The 16,233-nt window shown below is 59.8% G+C and overlaps 1 protein-coding gene across 2 annotated transcripts; it reads right to left on the bottom strand.

Annotated features, from left to right (window-relative positions):
- Positions 1 to 721: 721 nt before the first annotated feature.
- ADAM8 (ADAM metallopeptidase domain 8) lies at positions 722 to 15,390 on the bottom strand. 2 transcript variants are annotated; one of them, XM_080347354.1, is made up of 22 exons: positions 15,289 to 15,390; positions 14,042 to 14,151; positions 10,351 to 10,427; positions 10,002 to 10,080; positions 9,819 to 9,895; positions 8,132 to 8,318; positions 7,594 to 7,659; positions 7,419 to 7,487; positions 6,625 to 6,794; positions 6,459 to 6,540; positions 5,649 to 5,797; positions 5,241 to 5,418; positions 4,008 to 4,097; positions 3,261 to 3,456; positions 2,985 to 3,084; positions 2,709 to 2,892; positions 2,549 to 2,626; positions 2,387 to 2,471; positions 2,117 to 2,231; positions 1,835 to 2,009; positions 1,689 to 1,745; positions 722 to 1,469 (listed from the first exon to the last, which is right to left on the bottom strand). In XM_080347354.1, exons 1-22 carry the CDS (start codon positions 15,341 to 15,343, stop codon positions 1,311 to 1,313), a joined length of 2,538 nt encoding a protein of 845 aa, XP_080203480.1. In that variant the 5' UTR covers positions 15,344 to 15,390; the 3' UTR covers positions 722 to 1,310. The 2 variants fall into 2 exon arrangements, with proteins under 2 accessions (XP_080203480.1, XP_080203481.1); XM_080347355.1 differs by lacking the exon at positions 1,689 to 1,745.
- Positions 15,391 to 16,233: the final 843 nt, after the last annotated feature.

Raw genomic sequence — 16,233 nt, 5'->3', positions numbered from 1 at the left:
GGCTCCCACCTCAGATTAGCCATAGGACAAGGGGTGATGGCTTTAAACTGAAAGAGGGGGGATTTAGATTAGATATAAGGAAGAAATCCTTCACCACAAGGGGGGTGAGGCACTGGGACATCTGCCCAGAGCAGCTGTGGATGCTCCATCCCTGGGGGTGTTCAAGGCTGGGCTGGACGGGGCTTTGAGCAACCCGGTCTAGCGGAGTGTCCCTGTCCATGGCGGGGGGTTGGAACTAGACCATCTTTAAGGTCCCTCCCAACCCAAACCATTCTATGAGTCTACATGGCCAGTGCAGGAGCGCTCCCCAAGCAGGCACGGCCGCTGTGTGCGAGTGGTGACCTGGGGACTGTGAGCTGGTCCCTGAGCTCCAACACCACCTGTGAGTGCGTCCTGGAGCAGGGTGATGGGGGCTGAGCTGCTGCTGGGAGTCACCATGGCCAGGCTTTGGTCACAGAGCAACCTGAGGCCTGTTTGGGCAGCTGGGGGCCAGCAGTGCTGTGTGCCGGGGGGCACAGGGACTTGCTGCAGCACCCGGCACATTGGGGAAGTGCTGCCATTTGGTCCCCGTGGCTCTGGCACAGGATGTGGGAGCTCAAGCCTCTCTCCCTCCTGGTGCCACCCATGGCAGATCCCTACCCGCTGCCACCCTCCTGCCCACAGACACCTCGCAACACCGCTGCCTTCAGTCTTTATTGGTATAAAAGCCTTCAGCCTAAATTATATCAAAAAACGAGGAAGCCTGGTTTCAGGACGAGTGGCTCAAAATGGCCACAAAAGGGTCATAAGTTAAGAGGTGCAATAAAAAAAGGCTCCGAGGAAATTCCCTTTCAGGAGAGCAGTAATTCAAGTGGTAACTTCAGGATAAAGGCCCCCATGGGGAAGCCAAGCTCAGCTTGGACCTGCCAAAGACCGAGGTGCCCCGTGTGACTGTCCCCAGCCGGGGCGGCGGGCACGGGGCAGGTCCCCATGGTGCAGCTGCGGCCCTGGTGGGGAAGGGACAGCAGGAGCAGGACACATTCAGGACGTCGGGAGGGAAGGCAGCAGCTCCCAGGGTCAGGGACCAGCGCTGCCGGTCACCCGGTGCCTGGTCCCCTCCCGCCGGTGCCTGGTCCCCTCCCGCCGCCCCGCTGGCAGCTCTCCCTGGGCCAGCCCTGAGGCTGCAAAGTCTGATAAGGCACAAAACTATCTGTAAACATGACCGCCCACCCCGGGGAGGGCCCGCGGAGAGATTCAAGTAAAGGTGGCAGCTCCCCGGCTGTGCCACCCAAGCAGCTCCTCAGCTGTGGCGGTGGATGGAGCATCCTTGGTCACCTCCTGGCTGTGGGCGGCTTTAGGGCCACCTTCGGCGGGATGGCCAAGGGGGATGCAGGCAGGGGGCGCGGGACGGCCCGTCCTGGCAGCTCCTTGCCGGGGCACGTCGCCTTGCTCTTCAGTGCCGGGAGGGGTTTGCTGGGCGGCTTCGGCTTCTGGTGGGAGGAGAGGAGAGGAGAGATCCGAGTTCATCACCTGCGCCCCAAGGAGGGACCGCAAAGGGGACAGGGGGCAGAGGAAGGGTCCCCAGTCAGCCACTGTGGCCACCCTACATGTCATGAGCTGGTCAGGCCAGGGGAGGCTGGGGGGGGGGATGTTTGAGAAGGACAGGCCACCCCGCCACGAGGCAGCGGTGGCTTTCACGGGGCGGTTACCTGCCGGGGCCGTCCTGGAGGGGCTGCAGATGGCACCTGCGGGGCTGGTGCCGGCACCTGCGGGGTCACCAAAAACTAGGGTGAGCGGCCAGCCTCCCGCCCTCGCCACAAAGCTGCCCCGCGCTAGGGCTGTGCCCCCCACGTACCTGCGGGGCCGGGCGGCCGGACACAAGGGGCCGTGCGTCCCGCGGAGCCGCCGTGCTGCTCAGCAGGCTGGGGTGGCCGATGTCATGGCGGGACAGCTGGCGACGGGGCGGGCGCGTGCGGCCTCCCTCCTGGAAGAGCGGGTTGGCGAGGCCGGTGGCGGGCCCGCTGGCGGTCCTGCGGTGGGGCAGAGGGACGACGTGGGGCTGCTGCCGGCACCCCCTGAGCTCAGCCCGTGCAGCTGTGGCTCAGCCCCACGGTGGGGCAGAGGAGAGGGGAATTACCCTTTCTGGAAGCGCCTCGTCCCCCTCCTCCTGAGGAGCACCACGGCACTGCCGAGCAGGATGCCGGAGAGCCCCAGCACGGCCAGCACAGCTGCCCAAACCACGCTGCCGCTCCCTGCGGAGACCCGGGTGGCGTTGGGACAGGCACCCCCACACTGGGGACACCCCAAGGGGATGGGGCAGTGCCTACAGGCACCACAGTGGGACACCGACCCCCTCCCCAGGGTCTCTCCCTGGCTGAGGGACCAGCCGCGCACGGGGCTGCCATACCTGCTGCCATCCCCGAAATCCTCTGCTGGCAGTATGGCGCTGCCCAGCCCGGCTCACAGTGACACTCGCGCTTGTGGTTGCACACCTGTGGTGAGGGAGGAAAGCGTCAGGGCCACGGCCATGCCATGCTGCCCCGGCCCCGCTCTGGCATACACAGCATACCCCATGGTTGTTGCACTTGGCCGAGCAGTTCTTATTGCCGTAGACCAGGAGGTTCTGGCAGCGCCCGGCGTAGCAGACCTGGGGGCAGGCAGGGGGGCTCTGAGGCTGCCCCAGGTCCCCGAGGCCAGCGGTCGCCCCCCCTGCCGCCCCAGCGTCTCACCATCTCCTCTCCGCACTTGGCACCGGTGGGCACGAGCCTGAGCTTGGCCACCACCTCATTAGCGTCGTTGCTGGCGATGACCGCCCTGCACTTGTAGCGCCCAAAGAAGAGGGAGTAGGAGCCGCCACCGAGGACGGGGCTTGCGTTGTCGCTCAGGCACAGCAGCGTGCCGCACTTCACGTCCCTGCGGGGGGAGCGGCCATGAGCGGCAGGGGTGGCAGGGGCTGGGGGACGTCACCCGGCCCCACGGTGCTCCCTCAACCCTCAGCTCCTTACTTGGGGCTGCAGGGCCGCTTCCCGTACTCGGTCAGGCAGTGGAGGTGAAGGTGTTGCTCACTGTTGTGCTTAAAGCAGATGTCAGGAGCCACCTGGGCCTCTGCGGGACACACAGAAAGGGTCACACAGAGCCAGAGCCCGTGCTGAGCCGATGGTGCCCGGCAGCAGCGGCCACGCTGTCGGGTCAGCAGCCACAGCACCCAGATGGGGACGCAGGAAGAGACGGCAGCCCAGCAGTGCCCTGGGCGAGGAGGGCGGAAGGTGGGGAGCAGCTACCTGTGCCCCAGAGCGCGCGGCACTGCTCGCCGTGCGAGGGGCAGGCGCCGTTGTAGCAGTAGCCGTTGCCGTTCTGGCAGGGGATGCCGTTCTCCTGGAAGACGTCCTCCGGGCACTCGGCGCTCAGGCCGCTGCAGCGCTCGGGCAGGTCGCAGTCGTTCTTGCTGGCCCGGCAGAGCGCACCGGCAGCCTTCACCTGCGCAGAAAAGGGGGCGTCAGCATTGCCTCGGTGCGCTCGCAGCTCCAGATCCACGCAGGCACCACAGCCCAGCAGCGCTCTGGTCTTTGAAACATCTCCCGGCACCTCATAGATCCAGACGTGGCAGCTCGTGCCACTCTGGCGCAAAGACATTTGCTATTGACTGAGCTCCTGCACCGTCAGACCTCACCCTGGGTCTTCCCATAGTTAAACCTCTCCCTGCAGGCAACACCTTGTGCTTTGCTTTTAGTCTGCAGTTGTCCCGGGGTCTTCTTCCAGCCCTGTCTCTTTACATCGAGGCATTTCTCACGCTGTGTGCAGGAACCAGGGCACGCAATAGCTCTGTCTCATATCAGCGACAGAGGCTGCTTCACCCACCCAACTGCCTCCACCCGAGATGCTGACTGTCCACACAGTGCGCGCATCGCATGGGAAGCAGGATTCCCCCCAAACCACCGGGTGCTTTTGGCTCTGAGCAGGCTGCTCCAGAGGTCCTCCAGGCTGTCCCGCGGGCTACGGACGCACCTTGCGCGAATGGGTGGCAGTACCTTGCAGTCCTGGCAGCAGTCCCCCCGGGCGCACTCGGCTCCCTCTCTCAGCTGGCAAGTGGTGGCGTTGCAGCAGCGGTCAGAGCACTCCTGTGAGACAGGGACGGACTGAAACCCTCCCAAAAGCTCCCTGAAAGACCCTTCTCTTCCTTTCCGGGGGTCCCAGCTGCCATGAGCTGAACCATGGGGCAAAAACACATCATCACCCAAGGTGTGAACCCTTTCTGCTTCCTCTTTACCTACATTACCAACACCAAACCAACCCTGACATGGGTCCCTGCTCCCTGGTAGCACCCTTTGCACATCTCCAGGAGGGAGAAAACATGAGGATCTCCATGCTGTCTGCATGGGAGGGGAATCCCTTCAGGTGCCAGAGCAGGGCTGTGACCCAGGGGTTCATCCCTGAGACATCGCCCGGCCGTTTGTCTCAAATCTGCCTCCAGAAATGCAGCGATGGGCTGCTGGGGATGAGGAAAAGCCGAGCACAGCTCCTGGAAGGACAAACATGCCATGATGTCCCCCTCCTTGGATCACCTCTTTGGATGACATGCCGGGGGGATGTCCATCTTTCCAGGCATGCTCCTGCTAAAATCACAGCCAGCTACATGAATGGTTGGGGGGAGCACACATCCAAACGTTCTCCACAAGCTGTTTTTTGGGAGGAGCATCAGGAACAGAAGGACAATGAGACTTGCAAAGCACTATGTCCAGGAAAAAGGCTTGCACAACCTTTTCACAGGATCACAGAGTGTCAGGGGTTGGGAGGGCCCTGGAAAGCTCATCCAGTGCAATCCCCCCATGGAGCAGGAACACCCAGATGAGGTTACACAGGAAGGTGTCCAGGCGGGTTGGAATGTCTGCAGAGAAGGAGACTCCACAACCCCCTGGGCAGCCTGGGCCAGGCTCTGACACCCTCACCAAGAACAAGTTTCTTCTCAAGTTTAAGTGGAACCTCCTGTGTTCCAGTTTGCACCCATTGCCCCTCGTCCTATCACTGGTTGTCACCGAGAAGAGCCTGGCTCCATCCTCCTGACACTCACCCTTTATATATTTATAAACATGACTGAGGTCGCCCCTCAGTCTCCTCCAAGCTAAAGAGCCCCAGCTCCCTCATCTTTTCCTCATAAGGGAGATGCTCCACTCCCTTAATCAAATCCCTTTTCCAAATCTGCATGAGAGGTCCCAGGTCTCTGCCACCCACCCGTGCCCCGGGCTCTCAGAGGGCATCCCTACCTCCATTGTGCCGCAGTCGCACTGCTCTCCGCGCTCCACAAACTGGTTCCCGCACACCGGCCCCCCGTACAGCTCATCCGCCCTGGGGACGTTCAGCAGGCAGCTGGTCCTGGGGTCCCCGAGGAACTGCCACATGTCCTGCTCGCTGCAGCGGCTGAAGAGCTTGGGGTAAACCAGGCTGAGGGGCACAAGAACAGGCAGTCGTGAGCAGAGATCAGAGCCCACCAGCCCAGGGAGAAGCTGGAAGGCCACCAGCAGACCCAAAGACACCAACAGACAAAGTGCGGCTTCAAGTGAAGTGTCCACCCAGACCTGACCATCTCACAGGCTTCATGCCATCAGGACAGTGCTGGAGGACAACTCAAAATATTTGCTGTCCAGGGACATTCCCCTTTCTCCTTCACTCACCCAACACTTGCCGCCATGACGCATCCTCCATCAGCTTTGGGGACAGGACAGTGGCAGCCAGTAACGTCTTCATCGTGAGACATCCCCAGGTTGTGTCCCATCTCGTGAGCCATGGTGGATGCAGCACCGATAGGATTTGCACTGTGGTCCTGTGGGACAAGAAGTGCAGCGTGGTTCAGTGCTCTTCGCAGCATCTCCACGGGACCCTCTGAGGCTCTTTAGCTGCTCAGTGCCAAGTCTCACTGCTGCCTGCAGCTCGTTCGCTAACGCTGACATGCTGAGATAAAGGAAGACAACAGCTGGACTTGGTCCCATGGCCCTTCAAAACCTCCCAAGGGGTACAAGTGAGCTTAGATATTGTGGCTACCCTGAAATGATGCTTTGTGGTGCTTCTGCACAGCCACAGGTCCCACGGCCAACTGCTGCCACTCCAACAAAGCGCGGGAGGGATGAGGAGGCCAGGGTGGCCAAGGAGCAATTACAAACTAAGTCCCAGCCATCTGATCGGTGGCAGGAGAAGCTCTGTGTGCACTGAACTGCTCTGGGAGGCTCTTCAGGGCTCAGGCACATCAGAGCGTCCACAGGCACCCAGCTGGGTTTCCATAGCCACCCTTCTCCTGTGGCCTCCACACTTCTCTGGCGCTTAGTCACTCAAAGGTTGGAGATGCCATGGACCACATCCAGCCCAAAGGCTATGGAGGGGGAAAGCTGGAGACCAGTGGAGGAGAAACCCGCTCTGAAAAATGCGGGGAGCGCAGACCATGGGGCTGCTGCTGCCCTCCCGGCACATGGCTGGGCAGTGGGACCCACCTGGTTGACACCACCCGAGTCCCTGGTGCACATCACAAGCTTCTTGGCGAGCCCTACAGTCGTGCCGTGGAAGTCTATGCCCCTGTGGGATTGAGATGCCGTGGCCATGTCTCCCGGGCAGCAGCAAGGCTGCAAGGATGGTGAGCTGGTGGTCCCCCATCCTTACGTGATCAGCTGGGCATTGTCGTGCGGCTTCCTCCGCAGCAGCTCGGCCTCCCGCCAGTGGAGGAAGTTGTCCAGTGTCACCTCCGGGTTGGGACTGACCACGATCTTGTCCTTGTGGCTCCACACCTCCAAGCCAATCAAGGCCACGCGCAGGCGAAGAGGCTGATAAAGCTGAAGCGGGAGACAGCCCAAAGGGAATGCTTGGGTTCAAGTTGCATGAGCGGAGGGAAGGTCCCACCTCCCCAGGGAACTGCAACCCCACCTCACTGTGCGACACCAGCTCTGTTACCCCCTCAATAAATAACACAAGCTGGGGCGGCCACGTAGACAGGGTTTACCCTGGGATTTCTGGGCTCCCTCTTGGATGGTGAAGGCTGGGATGCTGCTCCCATGCTGCCAACCAAAGTGTGAGCTGAAGCCAGGCAAGCAGAAACCCACCCTTGGTGCAGTGTGTCCGCCACCCTCTCCTCATTAGCACCCACTCCAGCTTGAGAGTGGCCATGAGACAACCCCCCGGGGCTTACGAGAAGAAAACTCTGGCCCCTTCCCTTAGGAGAGCTGGGAGGCAGCTGTCCTGTGCTCCTGAGGACCCAGGGCTGAGCTGCTTGTCATGCCCATTTTGCACACCATGGCGCAGGAAGTCGGTGCCCCTGTGGCAGCCCACCCGTGGGCTTGAGATGAGCTCCAGCTCCACCACCCTGCCCACACCAACCGCTCCTCCACCGCGCTCGTGCCCGTGCTGGCACTGCGGGGTGTGCGGGAGCAGGGTGGGCAGGTCCAGGCCCCCGGGCTCACCTTGTCAACGTGGTTGACGATTTCCTTCATGCGATTCTGCACTGTGCGCAAGTCCTTGTGTTTCCTGAACTATGGGAAGGACACGGAGAGATTTCCAGGCTGGCTTCAACCTCCTCGCTGCAGTGGATGGGAGTGAACACGCAGGCACCGTCTCTCCCCACCACCCCGTGCTTACCTCCTCGTTGTCCACGACCAGCACCAGCTCCACGTATCGGGGACCTTTGTGTAATGGAGCTGATTTCTGGAAGGGAAGAGGAAAGTGAGCATAGAGGGGCTCAGCTCTGCAGCTTGCCAAGCCCTGTCCTTGACCCTCTTGAGGGATGTGTTGGATCCTGAGGCATCTTCCAATGTTATTCAAGGCTAGGAGGTCTTCTAGCACTGCTTTCTGATGTTACTTTGCTGGGTGTTTCAGACATCTTCCAACACATAAGGAAAAACCAAAGCCTGCTATTGAGGCATGAGAGAGGCTCTGCAGGCATCACAGAGCTCATGGGGTGGGAGAACGCTCCTGCTAAACGTGCAGGATCTGAGAACTTGTTCCCACCAGGAGCTGGGCCACTGGGAGCAATCCGTGTTTGGGCACCCCACCAACAATGCCTGGGAGAGGAGCATCTCCAGGAGAAGCAACATGGCCCCACTCCCCTCCTGGACTTCATAGGACCTAGGCTCTTGCAAACTCAGCTACAGGAAGGAGAAGCAATGCAATCCTTAACCCAGCGGTAGAGCTTCATGGCTGCAGGAATTTTCGGTTCGTGGTCATATTCGAGAGCGGCACCGGCCTCTGGGCACGTGCCACACTTCCCCCGCAGGTGAGCTGCTCGGTACACGGCGTGCTGGCCAGCCGCACGGCCTTCCAGGGGCTCCAGCAGGAAGGTGGTCTCATTCACCCGGAAAAACCCACTGCCAAGAGAGAGGGCGGGCATCAGGCAGGGGAGATGTCCGGCAGGACACACAGACCCCACATGCACCCCCAAAAGTGCCTGCGGTACAATATACAGCTGCCAAATCCCAGCTAGGAAACCACCGCACCCCTTCATGGTTCGCTAGGGCAGCTTGGATGAGCTACACGCCACTAGCGGTATGTGACAGGTCCTGCTGGCCACCTGGGTGAAAGCACACTCGGTGCAAAGCCCCAGCAGCCCTTGGGCAGTGCATGAGGAGGTACGGGGTGCAGGAGCCCACAGCAATGCAAGGGACGGGGTGTCTCTTCCCTGCAACCTCGCCTGGCCCAAGAGCACATCGAAGAGGTGCTGCAGGATGGATGGAGCTGACCGGGGCCACGCCAGGAGACAGGGAGCAATAGGAAACATGTCCACAGCATTTGGTTTTGGAGGCTGCAGAAGCACCGGAGGAACAAAAGGACTGTCAGGGAGGGTGGAAACTGGCAGAGAGCAGAGAGCAAACCGTGCCATGGCATCCATGGCCGGTGGCAATGGGAGTTTCCATTACTTTGGGCAGCAGAAACGTCCCAGGGCTCAGCAAGAACTGCCCGGTGCTGCCGGGCCAGGTTTAACACAGCATTTCTGCTAGGCAGCTCTGGCCTGATGCTGTCTGTAAGGTGTCCCATGTGCCCTGTCCGTATCACCCTTGACGCCTGTCCTGCCCTTGTACATCTTGTCCTCCTGCCACACAAGGATATTGAGCGTCTCATGTATGCACAAGCTGTGCGAGCCAAGGTCTCCGTAGACACCAGCCCTGCTCTCAAAGTGAGGAGCTGGCTGCCACGCAGCTCCAGCGGGTGTTTCACCCATTTGCAGGTCCCTGCGTGCTCCAGGGACCACCCATCCTCCTCAAACACCCCATGTGAGGGACCCTTCCTCTCTGTTTTACTGTCTTGCACTGCCTGGCCGCCAGCTGATCTTAAAGAGAACAGCAGAGTACGAATCTTTGATGGCAAACTGAGCAACCTTGCATGGACCTGGTGGCTTGGGTTACTCTGCAAGGACGGTTTCTGCTGTTAAATGAAGGTAGACCCAGGGCAGCCTTTGAGGAACGAGCACCAGCGTGGCCAGCAGTCGGTGGGTGGAGGGAGACACAGCTGGCCTGACGCACTGTGTCCTTTCCTTTCAGAAAGGCACTTGGCCACCAGCTCTAGGAGCTCGGTGTGACCTGGAGGAGATGCTGGCTGCCTGCAAGCTGGTGCATCGCCATGAGCACGCCATAGCACTGGGGTCAAGTTTGGTCCCGTCTGCCCCGGGAAGACTGGACAGATCTGGGACGAGCTGTGTCCTGTTGCTATGGAGGGCACTCCTGCACAGACCTCCTGCCGTGCTCAGGTTCCCAGCCTCAACCCACGCTATGGGTCAACCCCTCAAAAGTGAGTCTCTTCCTCGGGGGAGAGCTGAGCTGTCCCTCCCTCACCTGGCCAGCCACAGTGCCCCGGGGAGCCGCAGATCCTACCTGAGCCCGCCGCAGGTGCTGATGCTCGCTGCTGAGTCGGCATATCCTCGCACATGGCCCTGATAAAAGCAGTGATCCTGCGGCCGAGAGACAGGAGAGGTGCGACAGGGATCAGCGCCAGCCGCCGGCACGGCGGCACCCACGGGAGCGGCACAACCGCGCTCCCCGGGGCCGGCCCCGTACCTGAGCATCCGGCTTCTCCGTGACCTCCGTGCCGTCGGCAGAGTAGTGCGTCTGGGTGTAGTGCGGCCCCAGCAGCTCCCTGCGGGGTGGGAAGAGGCGTCAGCAGTGACCCGGGTTTTGGGGAGAGGATGGAAAGCTTTGGGGATGAAGTTGGTAACGCTGGGTATGGTGGGCTCATGACATCCCTGGGTGGGTTTGGCAGGGAGGGGCAAAAAATGCAGTCTTTTGCTAGCGAGGGTCTGAGCTGAGGGCTTCGATCACTTGGGTGGTGACACCGGACCTTGGAGAAGTGACGTTCACGGCAAGGGTGGGAATCCATCCTCCCCTTGGCTGTCCCACCCACACTCACTTGTTCTTCTCCAGCCGCAAGAGGTAGTCCCTGCCTTCAGCACGAACGCTGTAGAGGACACGGTCCGGATAGATGCTCTGCATGAAAGACAGATGACAGCACAGACCCACCGTCACCAGGAGCCACAGAAGAGAGGACCTCTTGGCCCTCATCCTGCCCAGAAAGGCGATGGGGTCTGCATGTGCCCCGCTGTGGGACAAGGAGCCTGGTCGCTCGCCCTGGAGGCACCCAGCAAAGACACAGGAAATCAGAAGAGAAGAAAGAAAGCGTATGAGCAATAACACAAATCCCCGCACATCCTGAGATAAAGAACAGGTCACCAGCAATGAAACAGAGTCAGCAAAGTCTGGTTTCCCGTGTCTGACACATGGCTGCAGATGGCCATGCCAGAAACTGAGGTTTCCTACTCATCAGTCACAAAGCTGCATTTTTGGGGACTGAGCTCAGCACTTACTCACAGGCTGAACCACAAAGATCCCCAGTGCCAAACAGCCAAAACTTCCTTATCTTTGACTGACTAACATGCAAGATCACGGTTAGACAACCACCTTCTCTTGCTTCTCATCTGAGAGTAGATTTTGTACCACTTTGTGCCACATCCCACAAGCATCACCCCAGAGCTGGTGGAAGGGACCTTGAGGCATCTCAAGTCCACGCTCCAGTCACTATGGCTGGGTCAGGTTGGCCGTGGCTCAGCCCAGATGAGCCCTGAACCCCCAGGATGGAGATGTCCCTCCAGAAGTGTTTCCCTCTGGTACGTCTTGCAATCTCCATCTGCAGAGGCTGAGCCACTGAAGTCCCATCCCATTGGGGCCACTCAGAGAAACAACAGCCCCTTGCATGGTGTCTTGCATCAGGCTGCACCCCTGGCACCAGGGACCTCCTTAGTCACTGCCACAGCACAGACACCTCCCCTGAAGGCACATCCACAGCTCTTACGGGGTGCTGGGTGGAGAACTGAGCAAAAGGCAAAGCCAAGGTCTCTCCCAGGCCAGCATTGCTCCCGGATGAGGCGTGCGGCCTCTCCCTAGGGAGGATGACGGCACCTGCCCTCATACCACAGCTCAGCGCTCCTGGGATCAGCTGCGGCTGAGCGGAAAGTCCTGCTGACTCAGTCCCAGCGGGTCACCCTCAGTTCTACCCGGCTTGCATTTCCAACCTGAAGCGATGGGCACGGAACCCTCTCTGCGTGCTGAGCGGGTTGCAACGAGCCTGCCGGCTGGCCGGGCAGCCCAGGGCACCGCCGGCATGTGGGCACACTCATGGGTCCCCAGCACATTCTTCTCCTATGAACAGTGTCTGCCGCCTGTCTTGGACGTTCTGTCGCGTGTCCACCAACAAAGAGATGCTTTGTTATTGTTGGCAGTGCCGGAGCCAGAAGAGGTCTTAAAAAATGGCAGGAAAATGCTTAAAAGGGGGTGGAGGGTCAGAGACTGTCTCCTGGAGACAACCGCAGGGCAAGCTAAAAAGAAAAAGTCCTGATACAGCTTCTCTGAATCACCCCCTTCCTTATTAGCATGGGCTGTGCAAGGGCTCCAGATGGGAAGGCTTTGGGAGCGCCGGCAGCTAACCGTGCCCTGCCGGAGCCCTGCCGACCCCCTGACCGCGCTGAGCAAGCAGAGCAGAGCCCTGGCCACAGCACACAGACAGGACAGATTTCTCCCAGCTGCTCCTACTGAGAGACCCAGAGAGCTTGCAGAGGATCAGGACATGATGCCACCGTCCCACCCCAGCAAAGGGTATTTCGTCCCTGGGTGGGAAGAGGTAGCGGGTCTCGCTAGGACATGAGAGATGAGGCTCGTTGCACCAGGCGATGTGCCGGTGGAGCTGCAGCACAACAGAGGAGGAAAACAAGGTGGGTTGCTGGGCCACCATCACCCCCTGCTCCTGCTCCTGCTCCATCCAGCCCCACTGCAACATCCTTCTGGCTCCTGCAGAGGCCTGTGCTGGGCCAGCAGGAGCTGGGCTGTCACCACCCAGGCACAGGACTTGCCTCTTTGACCCCACTGGTGCTGGGACATGGTGGGGGAGACCAGCAGGGATGTGCGAGCACAGGTGGGCCGGCAGAGAAGCCAGCAGCTTGCAACACCAGCTCTCAAACAGGCTGGAAAACACCCTCTTTGAAACACTGGAACGTGGGGATGAGAGAGGGGTCGCTTCTGCAATCAAGAGCATGTACCTATAAAACTTTCTGAAGGCCCTTCTTGCTCTATTTCCTGTCCCTTTCCATGAAGAACTCAGGTTTGCCACATGCCCTGTTGTATCCCTTCTGAGGTTGGGTCGGAGGAGAAGACCACGGCCCATGGGAAGGCTGGAATCCCAGGAGATCCTGTGCTGCAGGACCCAGGTCTCCACCCTGTCTGCAGGGCTGACTATTTTGATTTAAGCAAAGCCAGAAAGCAGCTGACCTGCTTCCAGCCTCACCTGGCAGATGCTCTGCCCCACCAACCCTGCCTGTCCCAAATGCTCTGACTCAGGAACCAGGTCTTGGCCACCAGGGGCTGCTAATGGAAAGCCACAGGAGGAGCTGGTGCACAAAACCCCTGTCCAGCTACCTCTCCCCACTTCAAAGAGGGGCTTGGTGGTGCTCAAACCTTGCTGAGAACCTCCCTGGGACAGCAAACACAGCTTCTGTGGAAGACGAGCAAAACGGCTTGGAAAGCAGGAGACCTCATACCCTCAACATGGCAGGTTTGGGAAGGACAAGGACCACCCAGTCCAAGACCAAACACCACCCACGGCTGTCCCAGAAGCACACGGCTCGAGCGGATGTCTTGTCCTGTGCCATGGAAAGCGGAGGGACCCCAAGTTGGGTGCGGAGCCGCCCGGCACAGATGGTGTCTGTAAATAGCCTGGGGAATGTTTATCTCGTGGACAAGTTTAGGTTTCTAGAGCAGAGCAAACAGATGCTTTCAGGGAGTGTTTTTGAAGCTAGTTTATCAGAAAGGGTCTGAATCACAGATGAACGTGCTGTACAAAGAGCTTACTAGGAAGTGTATGCCCCCAGCCCATACATCTCATCAGGTGTTAAAGTCAGAGCTTTTCAGTCCTAGGAAATGAATCCATGAATTTGGCTGAATTGCAAAGTGTCTTTGAGGTCAATGCCATCATCTTGTGGACATCAACGCCAAGCACTCAAAACTCCTGAGTCAAACCCCATTCCTTTCACCAAATTACAAGGTTTCCCAAGAAAAATAACACTGGCTTGCTTTCATGTGGGTTTCTGCAACTTTCTGATTCTTATTTCCCTTTCCCAAAGGACAAAAAAACCACCAACTTCAGCAAACACAGCAAGAAAAGTGCTTACAGCTCAACGAGGCTTCGCAAATCCCTCCTTAAGCAAAGACCAGATGTCACAAGATCACTGCAAGGCTGCAAGATGTGTCGCCGCTGGGTAACGTCGCTGAAGGAAGCATTAGAAAAAGCAGCATCCCCCCCATCCAAGAGCCTACCCTGCTGTCTGAAGTGCCTATTTTGACGTGAAACAGTCCAGGAAAGCTGATGGGATCAGCTGTTTCAAGATGTCCACCCTCTGGGGTGGAAGCAATGGAAAAGAATGTGCATCAGGTCTAAGGGGGTTCAGCTCCAAGCCCAGCGGTGGGCCAAGGGTCTCTGCTGATTGCAACACCCCCCCTGCACCCCCTGCATGGCAGCTGCACCAAGCCAGTGTTTGGGACATGACACCACTCACCGGTGCAGCAGAGAGGTCCCTCTTGCCCCGTGGTGCAGGCAGCTCACGCGGAGTCACCATCTCGTACTTCTCGACATGGGAGAGCTTCTCCTCCAGCCCGGCAGTGGTGCCTGGGAGAAGACAAAGAGCTTTGAGCCGCGATACCCAGAAACAACAGAGCCAGAGGGTAATGGAAGCGGCCAACATGAAGGCGCAGGAAAGAGCCAAACCAGCAAATCCCAAAATACCCACCCCCGTGGCCACAGGGTGCTTAGCATCACCCATGGGTGAGCAGGTCCTTTCAAGGCTGGAAAACCCCACCGAGACCCTGGTGCACAAATACAGCGGGAGATTTTCCAGTTCCCTGACGCCACGCTTTGGGACTTGCGTCTGGCAGCTGCTGGGGGTCGTGTTTCGGAGAACGGCTCGAGTCTGGGCTGGCTCAGCTCTCCTCCCATCCTCTTTTTTGATGTCAGAAGGGAGACATTTCTGTGATAAACCCTTCGCCTTGCCCATGAGCCCCAAAGCGGGAGCTCACGCCGCAGCCACGCTGGCGCTCCCGGGGTCAGACGGGGCCGGTGAAGCCCCGGCAAGGCGGCGGCAGCGCGGGGTGCTCCGTCTGCGGGTGCCTGGCAGCCCTCGCCCACGGCACCAAGTGGGAGCCAAGAGCCTCATCACCACCCCCTCGGCCGGCTGAGTCACCGGTTCCCCCCCCGGCACGCCGCATGCTGCCTGTGACAAATTTCCTCTCGTTCGCAGAAGCCTTTACATTTACAAGAGCCGAGGTGCCTTTACGTAACGGCGGGTGCCCCATCGGTGCGGGGTGGCGGTGGGTGGGGGCACGGCGGGACGGAGGTCACCCAAAGTGTCCCTATGCGAGCGGAGCCACCGAGGGCAGCGAGGCTGGTCCTCAAAGCCCCTTTCACTACCCTTTGTCCTCCGGTGAGTTTGGGGAGGTGATGCCAACACTACCCGCCTGATCCCCCGGGGACCCCAGGGCTCAGCCTGGCAGATGAAGCACTTAAACCTTGCCCAGCTATGACCCGTCCCAAAAATCCACCCCACACGCCTCTCGCACCTTGTACATCCCCTCCCACGCCGCTTCCCACGCGTGCCCTTCATTCTTGCGGGGAAAAGCATGCCCCGACGCCGGTACCTTCAGCCCTGCCGCACGGCAGGAGCGCCCCGGGGAGCCGGGCGTTTGCCCCGAGCCCCAGAACTTGAGCACGGCCGCCCGCCCCGCCGGGCCCCCGCCCGCCCCCGCTCACCGTGGCCCAGCAGCAGCAGCAGCAGCAGCAGCAGCAGGACAAGCGGCGGGGCCATGGCTCGGAGCTGCCCGGCCCCAGCGCCGCCGCTCCGGCAGCGCCCGCCCGCCGCGACTCAGCGCGACTCACCGCCCCGGGGCGGGACGGGGCGGGACGGGGCCGCCCCCGCCCAGCGGGGCTGGGAGAGGCCGGGGCAGCGGGAAGGGCCCGGGGGGTGTCGGGGGTGTCTGTTGGGTTCATAGAGCCCTGCGGACCGTGCACGGGGCATCACAGAACCACAAAGTGGTTGGGGTTGAAGGGACCTCTGGAGATCACCCAGTCCAACCCCACTGCTAACGCAGGGTCACAGAGCAGATCACACAGGGTCACGTCCAGGGAGTTTGAATGTCTCAGAGAAGGAGACTCCACACCCGCTCTGGGCAGCCTGGGCCAGGCTCTGGCACCTCACAGCAAACAAGTTTCTCCTCATGTTCAGATGGAGCCTCCTGTGTTTCAGTCTGTGCCCGTTGCCCCTCACCCTGTCACTGGGCACCACTGAACAGAGTCTGGTCCACCCCCTTGATACCCACCCTGGAGATATTTATCACACTGACCAGATCCCTCTCAGCTCCTCTTCTCCAGCTGAACAGCCCCGCCTCTCTCAGTCTCTCCTCATCATAAAGATGCTCCAGGCCCCTCAGCATCTTCACAGCCACCTGCCATGGTCTAACCCAAGCTGGCAATACACCCACGATAGCCACTCGCTCAACCCCCACCCGCCGCAGCAGGGGAGAGAATCGAAAGGGAAGGGAGAAACCTGGCTTGAGATAAACACGGTTCAAGAAAATAACAAAATACTAATACACTACTAGCAAATATATCTATAAAATAGTAACAAAAGATACTCATCAGGCTTCCAAGGGCAGTGCTGGAGTCACCATCCTTGGAGGGTTGGACAGACAGAGATGA

Source organism: Nesoenas mayeri (assembly GCF_963082525.1).
Source record: "Nesoenas mayeri genome assembly, chromosome: 7".
Classification (NCBI taxonomy): domain Eukaryota; kingdom Metazoa; phylum Chordata; class Aves; order Columbiformes; family Columbidae; genus Nesoenas; species Nesoenas mayeri.
Note: the sequence above shows the minus strand (reverse complement) of the source record. Positions and strands in the feature narration are given on the sequence as shown.